The sequence below is a fragment of the Acomys minous genome (assembly GCF_964271855.1).
Source record: "Acomys minous genome assembly, chromosome: 1".
NCBI lineage: Eukaryota > Metazoa > Chordata > Mammalia > Rodentia > Muridae > Acomys > Acomys minous.
This window is the reverse complement of record NC_140483.1, coordinates 15988569-16011017: the sequence shown is the minus strand read 5'-3', so window position 1 is coordinate 16011017 and position 22449 is coordinate 15988569. Positions and strand designations below refer to the sequence as shown.

General features: G+C 48.4%; 1 protein-coding gene across 2 annotated transcripts in view; it reads left to right on the top strand.

Moving 5' to 3' along the window:
- KIF26B (kinesin family member 26B) overlaps window positions 1–22449 on the top strand; it is a 415238-nt gene that overhangs the window by 375567 nt on the left and 17222 nt on the right. For both annotated transcript variants that reach the window (XM_084791649.1, XM_084791650.1), the window contains 2 exons: window positions 13429–13591; window positions 14521–17950. In XM_084791649.1, coding sequence (XP_084647775.1) covers window positions 13429–13591; window positions 14521–17950 — 3593 coding nt within the window. The remainder of the gene's footprint in view (window positions 1–13428; window positions 13592–14520; window positions 17951–22449) is intronic.

Below are 22449 nucleotides of genomic sequence, written 5' to 3'. Positions count from 1 at the left end.
GCCTGAGGTTTTCCTCTTTCTATTGTTGAGCACTTGATTACAGATTACCATTTAGTTTGGACAAAATTCAATTCTAATTTAGGTGACTTGTTTCCAAAACTTTAACACTCAGATTGAGCAACAAAGACTGCTTTGTTTTGTTGACATCAAAGCTCCCTGCTATCAGCAATTTTATGCTATTCCATTTTACTCTTCGAAGTCTCAAATATTTTTCAAATCCAGACAGTGACCAGGAGCAAAGCGAGAACTAGGCGCTCCCCCGATGAGTGTGAATGTTAAGATCCAACCACTTCCTCACAGACATTTTGCAGTTTGACTGCGTTCTGATGGGATTGAATGAAGTTTCACAATTAAATTTCATATTTCTCCATGTGGAACAGATGTCATCTCAGTTATGAGTTGCATCAGTGTATCAGCTAGAAAAGCATTCATCGGAAGATGTTTCTCAGTTTAGCAGGACTCACACTGTAAAGTGTGGCCTCTTGTTCACCACACCCCTCTTACATGTGTCTGCCAAGCTGTGGATAGAGAGCCGGAAGGTCTGCCCCTACCACCCATACTGTTTTAGTAAAAGTATGGTAATGACAAGTGAAAAATCTAGGACCTCAAAAGCAGATGGATACAAGATAACATAAAACCAGGATTTCTGGGTATCCCAGGACATACAGGCTCCCTGCCAGGGTCCTGTCCATCTCACATATGTTTGTATTTTCAGGGCAGGTAGAAAGCCAACAGTATCTCAGGAAATCAGTACATGTTTGTTGAGCAAAGGACTCTGAAATTACCTGTGTGTCTAAACAGGACATTCTCTATGCCAGTGCAAGGGACTAAGAATGAGACCATTTGGAGGTAAACAAGGTCTGTCAAAATCCCACTGAGTTGGAGAGATAACTAGCTTAATGCTTGAGAGCATTTGCTTGCTGCTCAGTACTCACATCAGGTAGGTTATGACCTCCTGCAAGTCCAATTCCAGGGGATTTGATGCCCTCATCTGGCCTATGTGGGTACTGCACACATGTGGCATATACTCACAAAGTCACGGAAGTTTAAAAAAAAAATAGTTTTAAATCCCAAATCCCGCCAAAGAGGTGGTGGCTCCCTTTGCTTACACTTAACCCCAAGCCAGGATGATACTTGCCACCCTTCCTGGAATACATATTTATATTCTCCAGGTTAACGGTATTAGACTAAGTGTTTGACCAGCCTCTTTTAGCCAGACACACCACTAGAACTCAGTGGTTTTGGCCTTATGAACTTCATACCTCTGTATCTACCTAAGCATAACCCAGGGGTCCTAATATGGATGCCTCGCATTGTCTTGATGAGTTGACCATCATCTTGCTGTCATGTTAAGGCCACAATCATGGGTCTCTTGGTTTCTCTTTGGGGACACTGTTGTACACACTCCTCAGGATGACAGTCCTAGTATAAATGTCCTTCCTGTGATATGCCATTGGGGACTGTGATATGTGCAAACCCAAGCAAGCTAGCTTGCTCTGGACACTGAGAGAGCCACTCTGGCATTACCCAAGAGAGACTGAGCTTTGTAGGAGGGGTGTTCACTGGAACCCCAGTTCAATAACACCTGTTTTGGTTTTGTTCTGACACTGGTTCTTGTGAATAACAAGGAAAAAGATGTCTTCTTTTCCCAGAGTTGGACGTTGTGGATTGAGGAAGGTTTATGGGGCAGGAACTTCTTTTAATGGAGAAGTTTAATCATTAGATACTTATTTGAATGCTTATAGGAAGGCAACTCTGTGTTAAATCCAGTGCTGGGTCTGGATATGGAAAGAACAGACCTTTGCCCTCATTCTGTGAGGAGCCACATTCCCTATGGTCTTTGGAACATCAGCCAGCCTAGGAGTGCCCTTCATGGCCTTATGAGAAAGCATTGAGTTTGAGCTGGGGAAACTAGCCCCCTTCCAAAAAAGGGAGTTGCCTGAGGAAGGAAGGTGTATTTAACTCCTGTGAATTCCCTAGTAGCAGCACTTTGAGAAACTGGCCCATTAAGGCTTTCTCAGGTCATCTGGGGGTGAGGAGCAGGGCTATGGCCCTTGCTTAGCATGTGCGTGGCCAGACTCTGCAAAGAAAGGAAAAGAGAGAAAGAAGAGAGTAGAGTAGATCCTGAACTCAAATCACATTTCTTCTGTATTTTTAAAGTGAGTAACTTACTCTGGTACTGTGGATGGAGCAGGGCCTCCCATGTGCTAGGCAAGCATTCTGACCCTGAGATAGAGCCCCAGCCCAGAAACAAATGACTACTTGTTACCTAATTCAAACAAAATGTAAAACCCACACAATAGCAGCCTATCTTATGTCCAAACAAAGCTAGAACCGCAGGGAAATGTAATCTTGTAACACAAAACATTTTTTAAAAAATGTTTCGTTCCTTCCTGTCGTTCCTCATTAAAGCTTCACAGGCTCTCTCCGAAGTTATTAAACTGTGTGCATGGTCGCCTCTGTGTTACGTCTTCCCTCAGACCTGTACCTGTGGCGGAAACCAGTCTTCAACCCAATTTCCTTTTAATTCCTTCCAATTAGTGAGGCCTGTTCTTCATGCTAGTGCAGTCGATCCATCTGATGAGAACCCTTGGGGTCATGTTTCTCTAAACCACATGTAGTACCCAGAAGTCATTCCAACAAGATTTGCCCTCATCAACGCCAGAAATGTAAGTTCTACTTGGTCTCGGAAGGAATACAGCCAGGAAAGCCCACAGCACATATACACGGGGCGGGGGGCTGGGGGCGGAGGGGTGGGGGGGTCAGGGGGGGGACACGGCTTTTCACAGTTCTTGGGCTGGTGACTAGAAGTGGCCTATGAGTAAATAAAGACTGTATTGGGCAAGAATCCTTTGCACAAAATAAACCAGGCAATCCTTAGTCACTCTAATTGGCAGGCTTGTTGTAGCAAAAACCACAGATTGGAAGGGTTTTGAGCCACATACACACAAAAAAGGTTAAGATCAGGGACTAAAAAAGTGTTATATAGAAATGAAAAGTCCATTACACACCAAAAGAGACTACCAAGAGATTGAAAACAACAGACAGAATGAGAAAAAAAAATATTTTCAGAGAAGGCTGGGCATGGTGGCATAGGCTTTGAATCCCAGAACTCAGGAGGCAGAAGCAAGTGGATCTCTATGATTTCATAGGCCAGCCCAGTCCATATAGCGAGTTTCAGGCTAGCCATGACTTCACAGTGAGACCCTGTTAATATTTAGAACTTATAAAGCCATCCTAAAACACAACAATGAAAGCGATTAAACAACGGACAAAGAACTTTAATAGACGTTTCTCCATAGAAGACATGAAAATGGCCAATAAGCTCATGAAAACATATTCAACAGCACTGGTCACCAGAGAAGTACAAATGGGAATGTGGAGAAAGTGGTGGGCTTTATTCGGAAGGATGCCGTTTCTGTCCTGTAAACATATCCCCAATCTAAGTGCTACAAAATGTTCCAGACACATAAGCTTATAACTGAGGACACCCAGGAGATCATGACACAAGGTAGCAAGCAAAATGGTAGGGAGACCCCTTGAGAAGACACCAGCTGGAGTAGGACTTAGTTACATCAAAGACTTCATTTGTAGCCTCCTTTTCTTTCTTCTCAAGAACTCTAAAAAAAAAAAAAATCCAAGGGCAAGGATTAGAATCAGAGAAGTGCCTCCAGGTTACCATGACAACATGATTCTTGACCCCATCTCTGTCTCATCAGTCCCTAAGTCCAGTTTGGATACCATCAGAGGTCAAGATGAGCATGTACTCCTGACCTGAGGATAATGGAAAGTTGAAAGAAAGCAAAGTTTCCAAAGAACACAGTGATGTTATCTTCACTCCGAACGTGTGTGATAGCCACACTGGCATAATTGAGATGCTTCCTAGTCTCGCTCCCGGGTAAAGCTGCCGTACCCAATTGTAGAGGCTAGATCACAAGTGTCAGGACTGTAAAAATGTCTGTAGCGAAGCTTTGATGGTCAATGGTAATAAGACTTGGATTAAATAAGATTTTTAAAGGAAGTGAAAAGTTAACGTGGAAAGTGCCAAGACAGCGGTCATGCTCTAGCTGTGGTGATGGTGTTGACATCATTGCTTTTGCTCTGCTCCTAAGGTGGGCTGATTAACAATCACCTGTTTCTCAGACAACTTTGCATGCTCGCTACATGCTGGGGGTCTTGCTGTTGAACCACTAGGCACACCTTCATAGCATCTCTTGCTTCGTTAATATGTGCAATTTTCTGGCAGCCCGTTGACTCGAGGGACAGCTGCATACTTCTTAGTCTATTTGTCTACTAATTTGCTCTGTTGGCTGTCTTTTTTTATTCTTTGGGGGCCATTTTTAAAAATGTGATGACATTCCTAATTCCTGGTTATGCCAAAGTGAATATTAATGAGTGTAGTCTTTCCCATTCTGCCCTAAAGCTGTTAAGTCGTATGTGTTGGCTGAATAAATACACGTCAAAGAAAAGCACAGTTCCCATCATGAAGGTGCTTAGAGTCTTTTTAGAAGAACTTGTGAAAGTCAGAAAGAGTCCAGCTCTTGCGAGCACAGTCCCCAGGATGCAGCTCTGCCCAAGATCTCTGGTTGTTTGGGTTCAAGGACACGAGATATTGGGAAGGGTCTGTACTCCCTTAGGGCACCAATTGCATGGTTGACAGGTACCTCAAACTGCCATCACTCACTAGAAGGACTTTCAGAACTCGGTAAGGCTCTGACTTACCACACAGGAAGGCTACAGGCTCTAAGGAGCAATCTGAGGAGACATATGGGGCAGTGTCTTCCAGGCTCCAGATGTTAATGTTCCAGAAGGCTCAGGACATGGTACTGTCCCAACATCTGCATGGGACAACAAGCACTGAACAATGACATCAGCGATGCTGGCATGAACTGTGGTGTCTACAGCTGTTATTGTGGCTAGATAGAGTAATTCCCCACACAATCGAGCCCAGTCCCAGGGTGACGGATAGCTTGTGGCCCAAAGCCATGATCCTAAACCCTGTAGTTGGTCTTTAAGAACAGTAGGCATAGCTCACTCTCCTCTAAAATATGGTATGGACACCCTTCATCCTAAGCAAAAAAGTCACAAAGTATCTCCCAAAGTTCACAGCAAATGGAAGCTCTTTTGAGGCCAAGGAGGTGATAAAAGGGGTGACCAGGGGAAGGCGATATGTCTCAGTCAATAAAGTGCTTGCTGCATAAACATGAGTTCAGGCCCCCTTCACCCATGTAAAAGCCAAGTCCAGCAGCACACGTCTGGGATACCCACCTCCCCACCCCCCACACACACACCAGCATGAAGGGACCAGAGAGGAGCGGATCTCTGCACATCACTGGCCTTCTAAGATAGATAAGTCAGTGAGATTCAGGGTTAGCAAAGGACTCTGTCTCAAAAAATAAGGTGGAGAATTGAGGGAAACTTCTGATATACTCACTGCACACGCGCGCGCGCACACACACACACACACACACACACACACACACACACACACACAGCTAGGTGATAGGGAGGGGCTTATTGTGAGCTTCAGTGAACCAACCAAACATTTGAAAAGGCAACCTAAAGAAAACTGGATGTTCCTAAGCAACAGAACCCTCGGGAAAGACATGATAAATACCTATAAAACTGTGAAAGGCTCATGTGAACAGCCTTTCTTACCCTATTTCATCCTGGAAGACAGAGCTAATAACCCTCGGTTGATGTTATGAAGATTGGAGTTAAATATAAGGAAGCGATTTCTTACAATTAAGGCTATCTGAAACTGTACAGGCTGCCCTGAGAAGATGATATGTCCTCCCAAATTTAAAAAAAAAAAGCCAATGTGGTAGTGCATGTCTTAAATCCCAGCACTCGGGAGGTAGCAGTGGATCACTGTGAGTTCGAGGCCAGCCTGGTCCACAAAGTGAGTCCAGGACAGCCAAGGCTACACAGAGAAACCCTGTCTCGAAAAACCAAATGAAACCAAATTAAAACAGCCCTGTACAAAGCATATCACGTTATGGCTCTATAAATATGTTCTCAGTCTTGACCCAGAGTTGTGTTCTGGAGTTCGTAGGCGATGTATGCACTGATTCTGAGTGTGTGAGTGAGCTTTCAAATGTCTGATGTGGTCCTGGAGTGCTAAGGCTGTGGGGTGAACGACTCCTTCAGTAGACTATAGACTTATGATATCTGGAGTAATTAGGTTCTACCTCCTGGCCATCACTGAGTGGCGTCTTCCCTTACACATGCGAGAAGGAATGGGCTGTGAAGTAAACGATGGAAGCTTTCTGCAGAATGTATGCAGTTTGTTAAGCAACTCCATACTTGATAAACATGTTAGCTAGGGGAAGTCTTATTGAGCACCATCTATGTAGAATACATTGTTAACTTGAAACCCTCTGCTGGCTACATTTTCAAGTCACACCGTATTCGCTTCTTCTGTTGAGATTTCTTACTAGCTGTAGCTAGTCTTTTACAATTGTAAGTTTGATTAACATAAGCATCACCTTAACTAAGCAAGTCAAACAGTGATGTCTAGTACCAAATGGGTTCATGTGGCCCAAATTTCATACAGGGTTCATCTCCTTAAATACACAGTGGTCAATTGCTGAAGTTATAACTCAAATTTCATGGACTCTGACCCATACCTGCAATATAAAATTAAAGCTGTATAAATTCTTCCCGTATAGGTACTTCCTCAAGCCCCTCAGAGAAGCTGATAATGATCATCGTGTGCTTATTTTTTGTGTTAGTGTCTCATCACTATAACAAAATGCCTGAGAAGATCAACTGAAGAAACGAAAAAGGTTTATTTGGGCTAATAGTTTCAGGAGTTCCAGTCCATGATTGATGGCCCAATTGCATTGGGTCAATATCAGGGAAGCACATCACAGTTTTCTGTCTTTAGTCATTTTCAGCTTATCTTTGTGTATGGTATAAGGTTCCAATTTTATCCTTTTAAATGTAGCAACCCAGTTTTCTTTTCTCCCACTGTCTTTTCTCCCAGACTCTCCTCTTGATGCCTTTGCCAAAAATCAGTGGACCATATATGCTTGGGTTTATTTCTAAGCTCGGTACTGGTTCTGCTGGTCTCTGTGTGTTTTAATGCCAGGACCACACTGTTGTTGTTGTTGTTTATGGTTTTGTAATAGAATTTCAAATCAGGAATTGTGAGTTCTCTGACTTTATTTTTCTTTCTTGGAATTACTTAACTACTTGAGGTTTGGGGGTTTGTTTCTGTTTCTATAAAGATCCTATTGAGATTTTGGTATTGATAGGTATTCCTTGTAGCATTTAGTTTGGGGAGAGTTGAGGAGGTGCTCACATTATTTTTCTTTGAAATCTTAGAATTCAGCTATGAAGCTACCCAGGCCTGGATCTTCCTTTGTTAAGAAAGTTTACTTACTATTTTAATCTCTCTTTTTTCCCCCTTCTCTTCTCCATCCAAATACTTGAGGATATTCTGCATTTGCTTATAGTTGTTAAAGCAATGTGTATTTTTTTTACCTTGTAACCTTTCTAGTCTCTATTCTATTCAATTTATTTCTACTCTGAAGTTTACTCTGTCCTTCTTTTCTTCCTCCTCCTTCTTATTCTTCCTCCTTTTCCTCCTCTTCCTCATGTTCTTTCTCTTCTTTCTCTTCTACCTCTTCCTCTTTTTCTTCCTTGAGGTGTCATGTCAGGCTGTTGCTGGGGTAGAGGTCTTTTTTTGTTTTTTTGTTTGTTTGTTTCTTTCTTTTTTATTTTTTTTAATTTTTTAAATTAATTTATTCTTGTTACATCTCAATCCCTTGTGTCCTCCCATTCTTCCCTCCCTCCCCTTTTCCCCTTATTCCCCTCCCCTATGACTGTTCCTGAGGGGGATTACCTCCCCCTGTATATGCTCATAAGGTATCAAGTATCTTCTCGGTGGGGTAGAGGTCTTTACAGCATCTATTGCTATAAAATCTGCTATTGGAGCTGCTCTCACAGAAATCTCTTAGGCTTTTCCACTGTTATCAGTTTCAAGATACATTATTTTTTCTATTTTACATTTTGTTTTCTTTGACCCATTGGCTGCCCAAGCACCTACTGGTTTCCACAGATTTGCTTCTGGATCCTTTGTGTTGTTGTTTTCCCTAAAATGAAGAGTCACAGTATCAGGCCTACTGTGATCTGCAAGTGGTTGCAGTGGCTTGAAGCTCCAGATTGGGGGTGTTCAGAGGGTCTGTAGAGCCACAGTTCTGAACTCAGGGTCCCACAAATCTACAATACTAACTGGGGTGTGGGGCACAGTTTACCTTCTAAGGCACAGTTTGATACATGCTGTCTACAAAGCTGGTTGATAATGACACCAAGGCATATGTGGCAGCTTACACTTTACGCTCTGGACTGCTACTGTGGCTCTGACTGGGCTCAGGCACACAGCGTGCAACAGTGGCCTGCTTCCAGGGCACAGGCATAATTTGAGATCCAGACTCAATACGACACAGCAGCAACTGAAGCCCAGGGTTGAGGCATCATTCTGTTGTGTCACCATACCCTGGAATGGTGGTACGCTAGCAATGCCACAGCAAGCACAGAGCTGTGGCTTGAAAGTCCAGGACAATGATGACTCCACCATCCAGAATGGCAGGAGGCTTTGACAGCTCAGACTTTGGGTTCAGTTCAGTTCAGAGTACCGTAGCCTGGAGCTGCAGCATCAGCTCAGCCCCGGGAGGCACAGACACTTGGCTCAGCCAGACACTGGTCCCCTGTCGGAAAGGGCACCAAGTCAGCATAGGCACTGGACGGGGCGCACAGTACTGACTCCTCCTCTGGAGGAGCTCAATAGTTCAGCAGGGGGACCCCACTTATGGCTTAGTGCCCTTAGGGACTGTAGGGGTCCTCTATGGTGAGGACTTAGGGTGAGCAAAGTGGCAATGGTGTGGCTAGAGCCCTCCTGACTACCTTCCCCACAGGAAAGAGTGCCCCTGTGTCTAAAATGATCCAAACTAGAGTCCTCGGCAGGAACACAGGGATCAGATGTGCTCTTTCTCTCTATGTGGTTGTCCTCAATGTCTACACTATGGCACCTTCATTTAGTTTAGTTTAGTTTTTTTTTTTTAATCAAAATGTAGTTGTTTACTTGTGGCTTTGGCTGCCTTTCAAAGTACATGTGGTAGGGGCATCTAGTCAGCCATATTTCTGGTGCCTGTTGTCCTTAGCTTTTTATTGAAGGCTGTCAGGATGTGGTTTTCCATGTCTATTTCTCTAGATGAATCACGGGTTCCTTACGTATAGTCAGTCAGTCGCTCTTACCTGAGTCGGTCGGTGCTCTACAAATGTTCCTTAAATGAGCAGCTGCACCTCCCTAATGAGCTAATTAGTTCAGTGGACATGAACGGCCAAGCAGCCCCTTTGCAAGGGCAGGCTGCCTCTGCGCGTGGCAGGACAGGGTTTGAGCTGTGACAGTGGTTTGGGGCTGGGTGCTCCAGTGACTTCTGAAGCCGAGTGCTTTCTCTCTTTGCCAGTTTCTGTGGAACTGACTTTGTCTCATGACTCCGTGAAACATCTAGATAGATTTAGGAGCAGCGTAGACTGCTATCTATCCAATATAAATTATAGAACATTGGGGAACCCAAGGCACACTCAGTGGCTAATGAGTCTGTCTATGTAATGACACCATCATGTGCAGGTGGTATTCCTACAGCCCCCCCTACAGCAGGGACAGAAACACTCTTCTACAGAGGGCCAGGTAAATGCTCCTGGCCTTTGTTACAGTGGCTATAAACAACTGGACGATAACATTCTGTTTATGAAGAACAGACAGTGAACCTGGTGTAGACTGTATGGCCCTGCTTTGCTGGCACCTGTTCCAAAGTAGTATATGTTCCTAAGAATTATTGCTCAGACATGGAGGTGCATGCCTTTAATCTGGCACTCAGGAGGCAGAGGCAAGCAGAACTCTGTGAGTTTGAAGACAGCCAGGTACTCACAGTGAGATTCTGCCTCAAAAAAAAATTATTTGTAATTAAATATGTTCATTGTGAGCTGGAGAGATGGCTCAGTGGTTAAGAGCACTGTTTGCTCTTCCAAAGGACCTAGGTTAAATTCCCAGAACCCACACAGCAGCGCACAACTGTCTGTAACTACAGTTCCAAGGCATCTGACACCTACATACCAATGCACATGAAATAAAACTAAATAAAAATTATTTTTTAAAAATGTGTTCATTGGCTTAGAGTTGTAGTTTAATGATTGCCTAGTATGTTCGGGGCCCTAGCAGCATAAAAACATTAATGTGTTCATTATGCCTCACCTTTCCTGCCCCTTTACTTAATAAAAGAATTATTTTCTTTTTAAATCAAGACTGTTTTTCTTAGTTGTTTTAATAGGTGTGCATGGTCTGGATAGATAGGAGCTGGACTGTGTGGTCACAGGAGACAGCTACCTAGATGAGTGACATGGTCCCTTCTCAGGTGTGCTCAGCTCTGCCTCATCACCTGGCCTTCCTCGTGCTACCCAGCCAGTCCTCCAGGGCCAGGGGACCCCATATCTTTGCTTGCTCCAGCTAGCCTGATACTGGCACCATGGCAGAGACCGTCTTCAGCCTCTCTTCCTGTCTCCTCAGTATTGAACTGGTGGTGACTGTCATCCTAAAAAACTTTTTGGAGCCTCCTTAGTCTTTCCCAGAATGCTCAGCTCAGTCTGGAGGGGGCAGCCTTTGGTACCCACTTCTTCTCTCACCTGCCTTCTCATGTGTCTTTGCTTTGAGTCAAAGCATCACCATGAGGCTGAAAAAACATGCAGCTTCCTGGCTTCCTGCTTCACGCCCCTGCGCTGGAGACCCGTGTTGGTCTGGCTAGCAGTCCTGCTGACCTGAGATGAGATGGCAAGAATGCCAGTTGCCAAGCAACACACACGTCATAGCTTCTTCCAACCATATGGACCATTTTTCAAAAAGCCACAGATATTTGTCTACAACTGTGTCACACATGTAGATGGTGTGGATCCCACAGGACAGCAGACTGGTGGCGTGGTATGTCATGTTATTTGGCTGAAGATCTTCTAAAGACTTGCGCAGAGGCACAGGGAGAGCCGGAAGTGTGTGTCTTTGGCCATGTGCGTTAATTAGCAAGATTTCCCACAAGGAACTTCTTAGTTTGGTCATCTGAGGGGACATTTGAAGATCCCATATTTCCACATTTCCCACTTGCTAAAATGTCTTCCTAATCTCCAAGTCAATATTCCTGATATTTTTATAGTGATTTAAGGACAACACACAGAGTGGGGGGAAGATTTTGAGTTCCTGACATATGTGTTCCCCACTGACATGTGTGCTTTCGGCTTCTGTGCTTTTGAATTTTTTATGACGTCTGTCCATGATTCGATGTTTTGAATGATTCCCCAGCATGGCACGGAAGTGCTTTCTAATGGGATGAGGCACAAGGGGTGCACTGTGCCTCATGGAGAAAATATGAGCGTTGGATAAGTTCCGCTCAGGCACAAGTTCCTGTGCTGTTGGCTGCGGGTTCAATGCCAATGCATCGATAGTGTGATATACCCAGAGGGAAGCAGGGGTTGGCCTTCTGGAAGCAAGGCCGCTCCTGAAATGGTGACAGTCACATCTGCCATTCACGATGAATCTATGGAAAGATGAAGAGGCCGAGTTTGTAGTCTCATCAGCTGCAGAACTGTTAAAGGGGAAAACAGTGGGCAGTGCTAACTCTGAGACCGAGGACCACAGACATCTCCTGTCATCTCTCAAGGCCAGGAAATTATTGAACACTCTTGACAGTATTTTATCATAAGGAAATATTGTGTAAACCTCATTATTTTTTTTTTTTTGAAAACCTCAGGTATTAAATATGGTGCCTTTCAATAGAAAAGTCACCTAAAGCAAAGTAATCTATTGACAGTTGACCAAACTGTCACTCTCAGAGAGGTTCACAGGAATTCAAACTATGTACTTCCCTAGGCCAGCCATGGTTCAATATCCTCTAGTCATTGTTTGTGTGTACTTTATAGCATGTAACTACTATGGGTTATAAGGGTTGACTGCATATGGTCACAGCCTAATCCAAATTGAATCCGTCTTGCACTTCCTGTGGTTCGCTCGGATACACTGTGTTGGCTAAGTGTCTGTCAGCACTGGGCCCCACCCTCCCTCCTGAGACACCCCTATAGGGTATACTTTGAGGGGAGTTAAAAGTGATCCGGTGCACCCCGCCTTAGTCTCGTTCCTCCCTTTCACCACCTGTATCCCTTCTTATTTTGCCCTGGTATGTTTACAATTTGCCCTGGGACTGGAGCACACCAGCCCACCATTCCCAAAGGAATGCTTTAATTGGTCCCAGGTAGGAAAAGAGACTATTACATCACCACCGTCTCTCCTCCCTGAAGCCGGACATAAGTCCCAGTCAGTGGCCAGCATCGCATACAAAGTCTGCTGAGCTGGACCATCCCTCCCCAGGGGATTCTGCGGGGACATGGGCTGGAGGAGGAATAGTCCCATCTGAGGCTACAAACGCATCATTCGAGCGTGAAACAGAGCTGTAGGAAACCCAGAGACTGCCTCGGCCTCAGATGGGGTAGTCCACGGGGGAGTGGTGTTTCACCCAGCGGCTGCCTGCATGAGGAAGACTCAGGAAGCAGAACCCTTTCTAAAGCAGGGCAGGATCTCGCTGGGGCAAGTATGGAGATGGAAAAACATAAGCTGTTCCTTCCGGTCAACACTTAGAGAACCTAGAAACCATCTGCAATGCCCCGGGCCTTGTTATCACTAACCAAGATAGTGTTTCCACATAGCAACTGCAAAACTCCCAGAGGAAGCCTTTCTAGAAACTTCTGCTTCCTGTTGCTAAGTGACTATTTGGGCTGTGTCTTCATTTCTCTGCTTATCAGGAATACCGACATCTTTTCATTCAGCATTACTGGGTACAAACAGCAGAGTTGAGAGGCAAGGACAGTAGCATGCCTCTGTGCTCTGAAGGGGATTTCCCATGTGGTGCACACACTTAGGACTTTGGTGCAGGTTCATAGCACACTTTTTCTATTACGGGGATTGCTTGTGTGCACAGACTTGCTGAGAAGGGCTATGTGTGCAGATAGCATGCCAGATCACTGGTCACAAAGCCATTTTCTCCTGATCCTCTCTCCTTGTTTCTATTCCCAGGCCTCATTATGTGCGATGTCATATGCACACAAACAGACACACTAGAACAGCCCATCGTGGCCAGAACAGAAGTGCCAAGGGAGGCGTTTGCATGAATCCCATCCTTGGAGTTAGAAGCACTTGCTCAGCTGCCAACTGCAAATAGCCACATGCTGCAAAGCAATGCTAATTACTATGCCATTAAAAAAAAAAAACAGGGAAGAAAACTACCACCCACAACCAAATAGCCACACGCAAACCTGAAGTCCTGCCCTGACAGCCAGCGTGAGGCATGGCCCACTAATGCAGCCTTAATCCACTTTGTTTGGCAGGGAGAGCAAGCTCACCATGCTTCTGAGGGAGTCTCTGGGGAACGTGAACTGTCGCACCACCATGATCGCGCACATCTCGGCCGCAGCTGGCAGCTACGCGGAGACCCTGTCCACGATCCAGATCGCATCGAGAGTCTTGAGGATGAAGAAGAAGAAGACTAAGGTAAGGGGATCTCAGTGGGAGGGAGAATACATTAGGGGTAAGGGCTGCATCACAAAGAGCCAGTCGCTCTCGCTCTTCTCTGAGCACCAAGGACTGTGCAACGGCAGCGGCTGCCACAGCCACCGTCTCAGAACAGGAAAACCTTCCAACCAACACAGGATAAAGTTGAGTCTCCTTTTCTTGTTCTCCTGGGTCATCCACCCTGGTCCCTGACAGGGACTGCTTTAGCACACTGCCACTGTAAGTTGAAAAACGTTCGAGGGGTTGGAAGGACTCAGTCTCCTACATGGTCCTACATGGGTGAGGACTGCATCTATCGAGCAGGCTCCAGAAAGGATGGGTAATGCCTCACTCGTATGGCTATACCGCCCCTGCGTGCCCAGGAGCCTTCAGGCTGTGGGTTCTGGTGTGTCCAGAATTTTTGGGTGTGTCCATTATGCTGAGTTGATAGGTGTCAGCAGGTTCGCTTGTGTGGGCAGAAGCAGAGCCAGGAAAACATGATAGCAGTAGAACGGCAGCGACATCAGAAAAAAAAACATTTATGGGCCAACTAGTGATGCTTTTAGCTTTCCCCTTCCTTCTCCTTTGCAAGCTCCTTTAATGTCTATAAAAAAGGCAGGGCTTCGTGGCCAGTGTTCTGAGGCAAAGGAACAGCCTTGAGGAAGTCAGGTGGGGCCTAGATTGGTCACCACCTTTCCCAATCAGACTGATTCACCAGTGTGCAGATGGGGGCTATCTGTGCACGCATACCCATGGAATGGGACGGGGGGGGCATAGCCCAGGGAGTACTGGTCCCTCCACGGGCTGCTCCTCAAGAGCCAAGGGTCAGTCAGCAGCTGTTGACTGCCCTATGTTTGACACAGGCTTCCTAGGAGGGAGGGCTGTCTCAGAAGAGCTCCCCACTAATGATTCTCTCCCCCACATTGCAGTACACATCGAGCTCCTCTGGGGGAGAAAGCTCCTGTGAGGAGGGCAGGATGCGCAGGCCCACCCAGCTGAGACCCTTCCATGCCCGGGCTCCAGTGGACCCTGAATTCCCCCTCGCCCCACTGTCCAGCGATCCCGACTACTCGTCCAGCAGCGAGCAGTCCTGTGATACCGTCATCTACATCGGGCCCAACGGCACAGCCCTGTCCGACAAAGAGCTGACTGACAACGAGGGGCCCCCAGACTTTGTGCCCATCGTGCCAGCCCTCCAGAAGACCAGGGCTGACAGCCGGCCGGTGGAGGCAGCGGAGGCTGCAGCCAGCAAGTCGGAAAGGGACTGTCTGAAGTGCAACACGTTTGCTGAGCTGCAGGAAAGACTAGACTGCATCGACGGCAGTGAAGAGCCCAACACGTTTCCCTTCGAAGAGCTGCCCATGCAGTTCGGGCCGGAACAGGCTGGCAGATGCATTTCTTTAAGTCAAGCGGCAGGGCCGGACACACTGTCTGAGTCCGACAGGGAAGATAATGGCTCAGACAACGCCCAGTTGACCGAGAGGGACGGCACAGAGCTTCCGGCCTCCAAGGTGCAGCAGAATCGGTCCCCTGCGCCTACTGGGACACGAAGCAGCAGCCCCAGTCCAGCCTCCCCCAGGAGCATCCCCGGCAGCAGTAGCCAGCACAGTCCCTCCCAGCTCACCCAGAGCCCCAGTCTCCAGAGCAGCCGGGAGAGTCTGAACTCCTGTGGCTTTGTGGAGGGCAAGCCCAGACCCATGGGCTCCCCGCGCCTAGGCATCGCCAGCCTGTCCAAGACCTCAGAGTATAAGCCCCCCAGCTCTCCCTCTCAGAGGTGCAAAGTCTACACCCAGAAGGGGGTCTTGCCCTCCTCCGCGCCCCCACCTTCCCTGAGCAAGGATTCCGGCATGGTCTCCAGTGAGTCCTTGCTCCAGCCTGATGTGCGTACACCCCCGGCTGGAATGAGTCCCCAGGTCGTGAAGAAATCCATGTCTGCTGAGAGCGAAGGGTTTTCTGGAAGCCTGGTTGAAGGCGAGCACCAGGAAGGCCCTGCTGCAGACTCAAAGAAGGAGATTCTGAGCACCACAATGGTGACCGTGCAACAGCCACTGGAGCTGAACGGGGAGGATGAGCTGGTGTTCACCCTGGTGGAGGAGCTGACCATCAGCGGGGTGCTGGACAGCGGCCGCCCCACCAGCATCATCAGCTTCAACAGCGACTGCTCCGTGCAGGCTCTGGCCTCGGGATCCAGGCCCGTCAGTATCATCAGCAGCATCAGCGAGGACCTAGAATGCTACTCCAGCGTGGCGCCCGTCTCTGAGGTGAGCATCACACAGTTCCTGCCTCTCCCTAAGCTGGGCCTGGATGAGAAAGCTAGGGATACAGGCAGCCGCCGGTCCTCCATCAGCTCCTGGCTGAGTGAGATGAGCGCGGGCAGTGACGGCGAACAGTCATGCCACGGCTTCATCGCCCAGACGTGCTTTGGGCATGGGGAAGCCATGGCAGAGCCCCCGGCCTCGGAGTTCGTCAACAGCATCCAGAACACCGCGGTAGTATGCAGAGAGAAGCCTGAGGTGGGCACCACCGACAACCTGCTCATCTTATCTGAGATGGGGGAAGAGTCTGTCAACAAAGCCACCCCCCTCAAAGGCTGCAAGATCTCCACACTGGGCAAGACCACGGTCACCATCTCCAACACCGCCGGTCTGAGCAGCTGCGAAGGGTACATCCCCATGAAAACCAACATCACAGTGTACCCCTGCATTGCCATGAGCCCCCGAAACATACAAGAGCCTGAGCCCTCCGCTGCCACCCCAAAGGCAGCCCCTAAAGCATCCCAGTCCCAGGAAAGCAAAGAAGCCAACACAAGGAGAGAGATGAAATTTGAGGATCCCTGGCTTAAGCGAGAAGAGGAGGTGAAAAAGGAGACCGCCTACTCTGGCGAGGAAGGGGTTAAGTGTGAGCCTGTCTCAAGCTCCCTGAAGATGGAAGGTAAGTCAGAGCAGGAACTGGATGGCAGGCCCAACTCAGTCAGCAACAGGCTGAGCAGCAGCAGCAGCCCAGATGCAGCTGCCTTTCAGGTGACTGACAGCATTAGGAGGGTTGTGGATGGCTGTGAGATGGCCCTGCCTGGTTTGGTGGCCCAAAGTCCCGTGCACTCCAACAGAAATCTAAAGTCAAGCAGCCTCCCAAGGGCATTTCAGAAAGCCGACAGGCACGAAGAACTGGACAGCTTCTACCACTGCCTGGCAGAGAGCAATGGCTTCAGCGGAGCTCCAGGCACCCAGTCCTCGAAGACAACCCTGGAGAGGAAAGTAGCTTCCCCCAAGCACTGTGTCCTGGCTCGGCCCAAAGGGACACCGCCTTTGCCTCCCGTGCGCAAGTCTAGCTTGGACCAGAAAAACAGGGCCAGCCCTCAACACAGTGGCAGCGGCAGCGGCAGCAGCAGCAGCAGCCCCCTGAACCAGCCAGCTACCTTCTCAGCTTGCTTCCCGGATGAGGCCAACAGCAAAACTAAGGATGCCAGTAGCAGCAGTAAGCTCTTCAGCGCCAAGCTGGAGCAGCTGGCCAGCAGAACCAACTCTCTTGGCAGGACCACAGTCAGCCACTATGAATGCTTGTCGCTGGAGAGGGCGGAAAGTCTGTCGTCAGTGAGCTCCCGCATGCATGCCGCCAGCAAAGATAGTACCATGCCCCGCACTGGCAGGAGCCTGGGTCGCAGCACAGGGGCCTCCCCACCCAGCTGTGGCATCACCCAGTCTGCAGGGGCCTCTCCTAAGGCCAGCCAATCTAAGATCTCGGCAGTGAGCAAGCTCCTGCTGGCCAGTCCTAAATCCCGCAGCCTGTCCACCTCGACCACCAAAACCCTCAGCTTCTCCACCAAGTCCCTACCACAGTCTGTGGGCCAGAGCTCCAACCTGCCGCCCAGCGGAAAGCACATGTCCTGGTCCACCCAATCGCTCAGCAGGAACCGGGGCTCTGGCCTGGCTTCCAAACTGCCCCTGCGAGCAGTCAATGGGCGCATTTCAGAGCTGCTGCAAGGCAGTGCGAGCCCAAGGGGTGCACAGCTGCGGGCAGAGGCGGAGGAGCGCGGTGGGGCTCCCACAGAGGACAAGCCCGCTGCCGCCCACCTGCTTCCCTCCCCCTACAGCAAGATCACCCCTCCACGGAAGCCGCACCGCTGCAGCAGCGGACACGGGAGTGACAACAGCAGCGTCCTGAGTGGGGAGCTGCCACCTGCCATGGGGAAGACCGCTCTGTTCTACCACAGTGGCGGCAGCAGTGGCTATGAAAGTATGATGAGGGACAGCGAGGCCACAGGCAGCGCATCTTCTGCCCAGGACTCCATGAGCGAGAACAGCAGCTCCGTGGGAGGGAGGTGCAGGAGCCTCAAGACCCCAAAGAAACGGTCTAATTCAGGTGGGTACTGGGCATGGGCTGGGAGAACAGAGGGCATCAGGCTTCGGAGACCCCTCACCCCATCTGTTCTCGACCAGCCATGGGGTAGGTCCGCTAGAGTCATGTGTTCCCTTTCCTCAGTATCCTGCCACCTGCCACCTTGGCTGGGGATAAAAGCCTCAGAGTCTCTATTCTAAAGGTCTGGGTGCCGGGGATGCTAGCGGTGGGGTTTTCAGGCAGCCAGCAGGTGCTTGCTTCCTCTGCTGTCTCTCACCTCTGCCTTCACATATACATCGTTTATATTCAAAGGCTGAGACTGATACTGCCCAGAGCCTTCTGAGGGATCAGCCAGACACCCTACCCTCTGACCTAGTAGTTACAGATGTCTGTATGTGGGGCTTGTGGCCTCCAACACCCTCCCCCAGGGACATGAGGCACTTCATCTCCTTGAAAGCTGGACGACAAGAGAGCCTTCATCCATCCCTACCACAAACACAGTCATAGACATGCATTAGCCATGCGTCCTACAGTGCCTCTCCCCAAGTGTTAGGCAATGTATGCCCGTGCTCCATGCTGCCTACCCACCTGTAGGGAGACTCTCTGCTGTCTGCAGAAGTGAGCTACGAGCAGGCACACATGCCCACGTCTTCAAGCCTGAGTTATTGATGTGTTCCTTGAAGTTTCAGGTGGACATGTGACAGTAAGTTATGTTGGGCAAAAAGACAACCAAGGTCAGAGCCGGTGGCCCAGGTACCTTTCAGTAGGTGAGCTCAAAGGGCAGAAGGAGGGAAATGGGCAGAGACAGAGGCAAAGGTACCAAAAACAATTTAGACGCCCTGATAATTTTGCCTGAAATTCCATTCTTTACTATATACTTAAGAAATCACCCCTGTATCCTAAGTGTAAGAACTTTTGATTTTTTTCCTTAGTGAAATAAAATCAGTTGCCCTCTGTACATTTCTCAACCTCTATTGAGTGAGGGCAACAGAGTAGAATCTCCTTGAGGCCTGTCCTGCCTGTCCACTGTCCTACACACACTGCAAGGCTCTGCAATCGAGAGCTTTCTGAATCCTTTGCTCTGCATGTCAGTGTCACCATCCTAGTGAGGATTAAGAGATGGGGGTGACATGTAGAAGAGGGTTCTTCTCTTTGTAGCTGCTGCTGCAGGAACTGTTCACAGGCTTTCACCATCTGCCATGGGGTTGTTTCTGCGTGTTTCCTGCCAGCTGTGACCCCCAAGCTGCAACGGATCAGCCCACATAAGGGCCGAGGCCAACACCCATCATAAGGCATCCGTCTTCCTTGGATCAAAGAATTCAATTTCCAGGGTCTAGCCTAAGCTTGTGGCTTCCCATCCCCACTTGCCACGGTACAGAGTGGCCCATCCATCTGTCCAGTCCACGGCAGATCATAGCACAAGGCTTGAGAGAGGACACTCCACACTGGGCAGGCTCAGGCACCATCATGGCCACTGCCACTGTGGCATCTGCGTTTCCTAGCTGTGTGTTTCTGAGTCCGCTATGCTCACACAGAACTCTTATTTCATCCCTGTCTCAGAACAGGCTTTGCAGAGGACCCCCATGTAAGACGAGGTAAACGTGGCAAGCTGCTCAGTGCAACAAGGCAGCTTCTGTTGCCTATCCCCAAGGCTCTGGGGTTGGGGGGGGGACCCTGAAATGTACTGGTATATTAGTTACTGAAAATAACAAAATACTTTATGTACACCAGTCTTCATGGAAAATAAGTACGCTGGCCTTCCTAGCACTTGATTGACAGGTGTTGTTATTACTGCTTACTCCATGTTGGTCTTCAAAGCCTGGAGAACGGTTGTAGTGTTGGCTCTGAGTTCACCTGCGCTTTCCTGGTGGAGTGTTTCTGTCTTATGATTTAGCGCATTGCTACCCAGCTACTTTATCCGTCCCCTATATGAACCTTAAACACTGTCGAGGCTCCTTAATATATTGGTTTGGCTGTGATGCTAGAGTGAAGCAGGGAATGAGTGAATGAATGAGAAACGAAAGCAGTGTGTAGAACACTCTCAGCTCAGAGAAAGACAGCGGGCTCCACACACGTCCTTGCTCAGGGCTAACTCCCGTCCCAACTGCCACCCTTTGAGGGACTCCTCTTAGAAGGCCATTGAAGGAAAATGGTGTGACATAAAAATGCCAGGGAAGGTGCTAGAGATGGGATTTAATACGGAGCGTCCCGAGAGCCAGACCTCTGTGTGCAGCCACCGTAGACCGTGAGCTCTGTGATGGATACCGCAGGGAAGGCTCGCTCATTTCAGGTTAGGTGACCTTGTCTGCCTTATTTAGGGTCGTTATTAAGAGAAATGCTGGCTGTCAGGCATGATCAGCATAAATCACAAACAGCTTTTTAAGAGAATCCATAAGACTCCCTCAAAAGACGTTCCTAATTAGATGGCCAGTCTTCCAGTCCTGGGAGATGTCTAGGATTTAGAATTACATTCTATCTGTGATCATTTTGCATTTGGAGAATTGTGATGATTTAGTTGTTTTCTTATTGAAAAAAAAAAGGGAGGATTATAATTGTGTTGCTGGGAAATACCCATGAGCCCTCTGATTCCTGTGGGATATGTACGTAACAGGAGAAGTCATTAAACACTGCTGTGTGTCTCCACCACTCAAGCCCCTTCCTATAGAGACACACTGGTGAACAGCACAGTCAACAGCACAGGAGCTTGGCCTTACAGCATGGCATAGTGAAAAGATAAAGCTTAGGGTCATAAGCTATTTGACTTTTAATTAGCCTTTCTGGGTCTCAATTTTCTTATGTAAAGGGGCTTGATAGATAACGGTCTTTCTGCTGGGCACATTATTATTATGAAACTAAAAATAATAGTATGATATTCTTTCCATAAGAAACCCTTTGTTAATGAATGTGGCATTAGTCAGTTTTCTGCTACTATGAAATAACGCCTGCAGCGGTCGACTTAACAAGGAGGAGGGCTTATTTTAATTTAGCTCCTGGGTTCAGTCATGGTCAGTTGACCTTGTTGCTTTGGGGCCAGGGGTGAGGTAGCACATCCCAGCAGGGTGTGTCTACTGGATCGATGAAGATTGGGAGCAAAAAGAGAGAAAGAAGCTAGATTCTTATAATTCCATTCAAACTCGTGTCCCTGGCAACCCAAGGCCTCCAGCTGTATCCCACCTCCCAAAAGTTCCACCACTTCCCAACAGAGTCACTCTGCAGACCGCCACGCCTGTAAAACACTGATAAAACAGTAGCGGTTGTTGGACACTCATCAGGTATCCTCCGTACTCCCAGAGCTGGTGCTATGGGAAGAGAGGCAGCATCAGAGTTTAAAACAACCACGAGAAGCGTGAAGTATCCAGAGAGAGCGGTCATTACCTAAAGGAGGACAATGAACAGAGACATACTGACTTGGGCTAAGCCCAGAACGCAGACCAGCAGAAGGGAGCTTTTGGCCACAGGCAAGATCCTGCAAATCAAAGCAACCGAGGATGGCTGCGGGGAAAGGCCTGGTCTTGAAGGATGCTGCTGCTTACCCTGGCAGGCCGAGTGGAGGGCTCGGGAGGCTGAGAAAATAAACCATGGGAGCCCAGGTTTGGATCAACAAGAACGAGACCCATCTGCAATATAATGGGGCTCATTCAAAGGGAGCATTCTTAGTGAGCATAGTGAGAGCCTAGAAAATGCAAACCCAGGTGCTGTTATTTCTTGAGCGTGTGGGAAATGTAATAAGAACACACAGAAACATCCTATATATAGCTCTGTAGAACTGTAGTCAGCGATGGAGTCATTATAGACTCTCTAGAGGAACTTCTCCGAGTAGATTTTCATTGATTCTTCACAGTCCCTAGCCAGCCCTTTGTGGTTGGCAACACAGAGCTGTGTAGCCTAGAGCTCTGAATTAGAGCGAAGATAACCTGGCCGGGTAGGGAATAGTGTCCGTCCCGCCAGTAGGCAGCTAAGTCGCTAACAGGATGTAAATCGTCACTGTGCTAGCCAAGCCCCCACCCTTAACCCAGCCACCTCCCTCTGGATCACACTTCACTCCTTCAGGTCCTTTTTACCTCATCCTCTGATCCCTTGCATTGCGCCCTAACCACCATAGGTTACCCATGAGCCTTCTCTCTCTTGCTTGCCTTCTCTTGGCTTGATGGGGAACTCTGAGAATTGTCAGGGACCTTGCTCTGAAGGTAGTTCATTCCCTCTGCAGGGGGCCTGGCCTGCTGCCACCAGCATCTGGAAAACTTAGGGCAGAGGGAGGGGCTGCCTGAAGAGAAGCCACCCGGCGGGGGGGGGAGGGGGGTGCGAGGGCGGGGCTCAGGGGCTGGGGGAAGCACATCGGTTCTAAGCTACACCCATACCTGGGCCAGCCTAGCCATGAGCTTCTGCAAGGCTTGCTTGGTATCCAACTCTGAAAGGTGCAGGGCACTGTTGGGTATGATTGATTGATTCCTTGATTGGCTGACAGTGTGACCCTAATATGCGGCTTGTGTAGATCTTTAGCATTTATTGTCCTGTTGGTGATA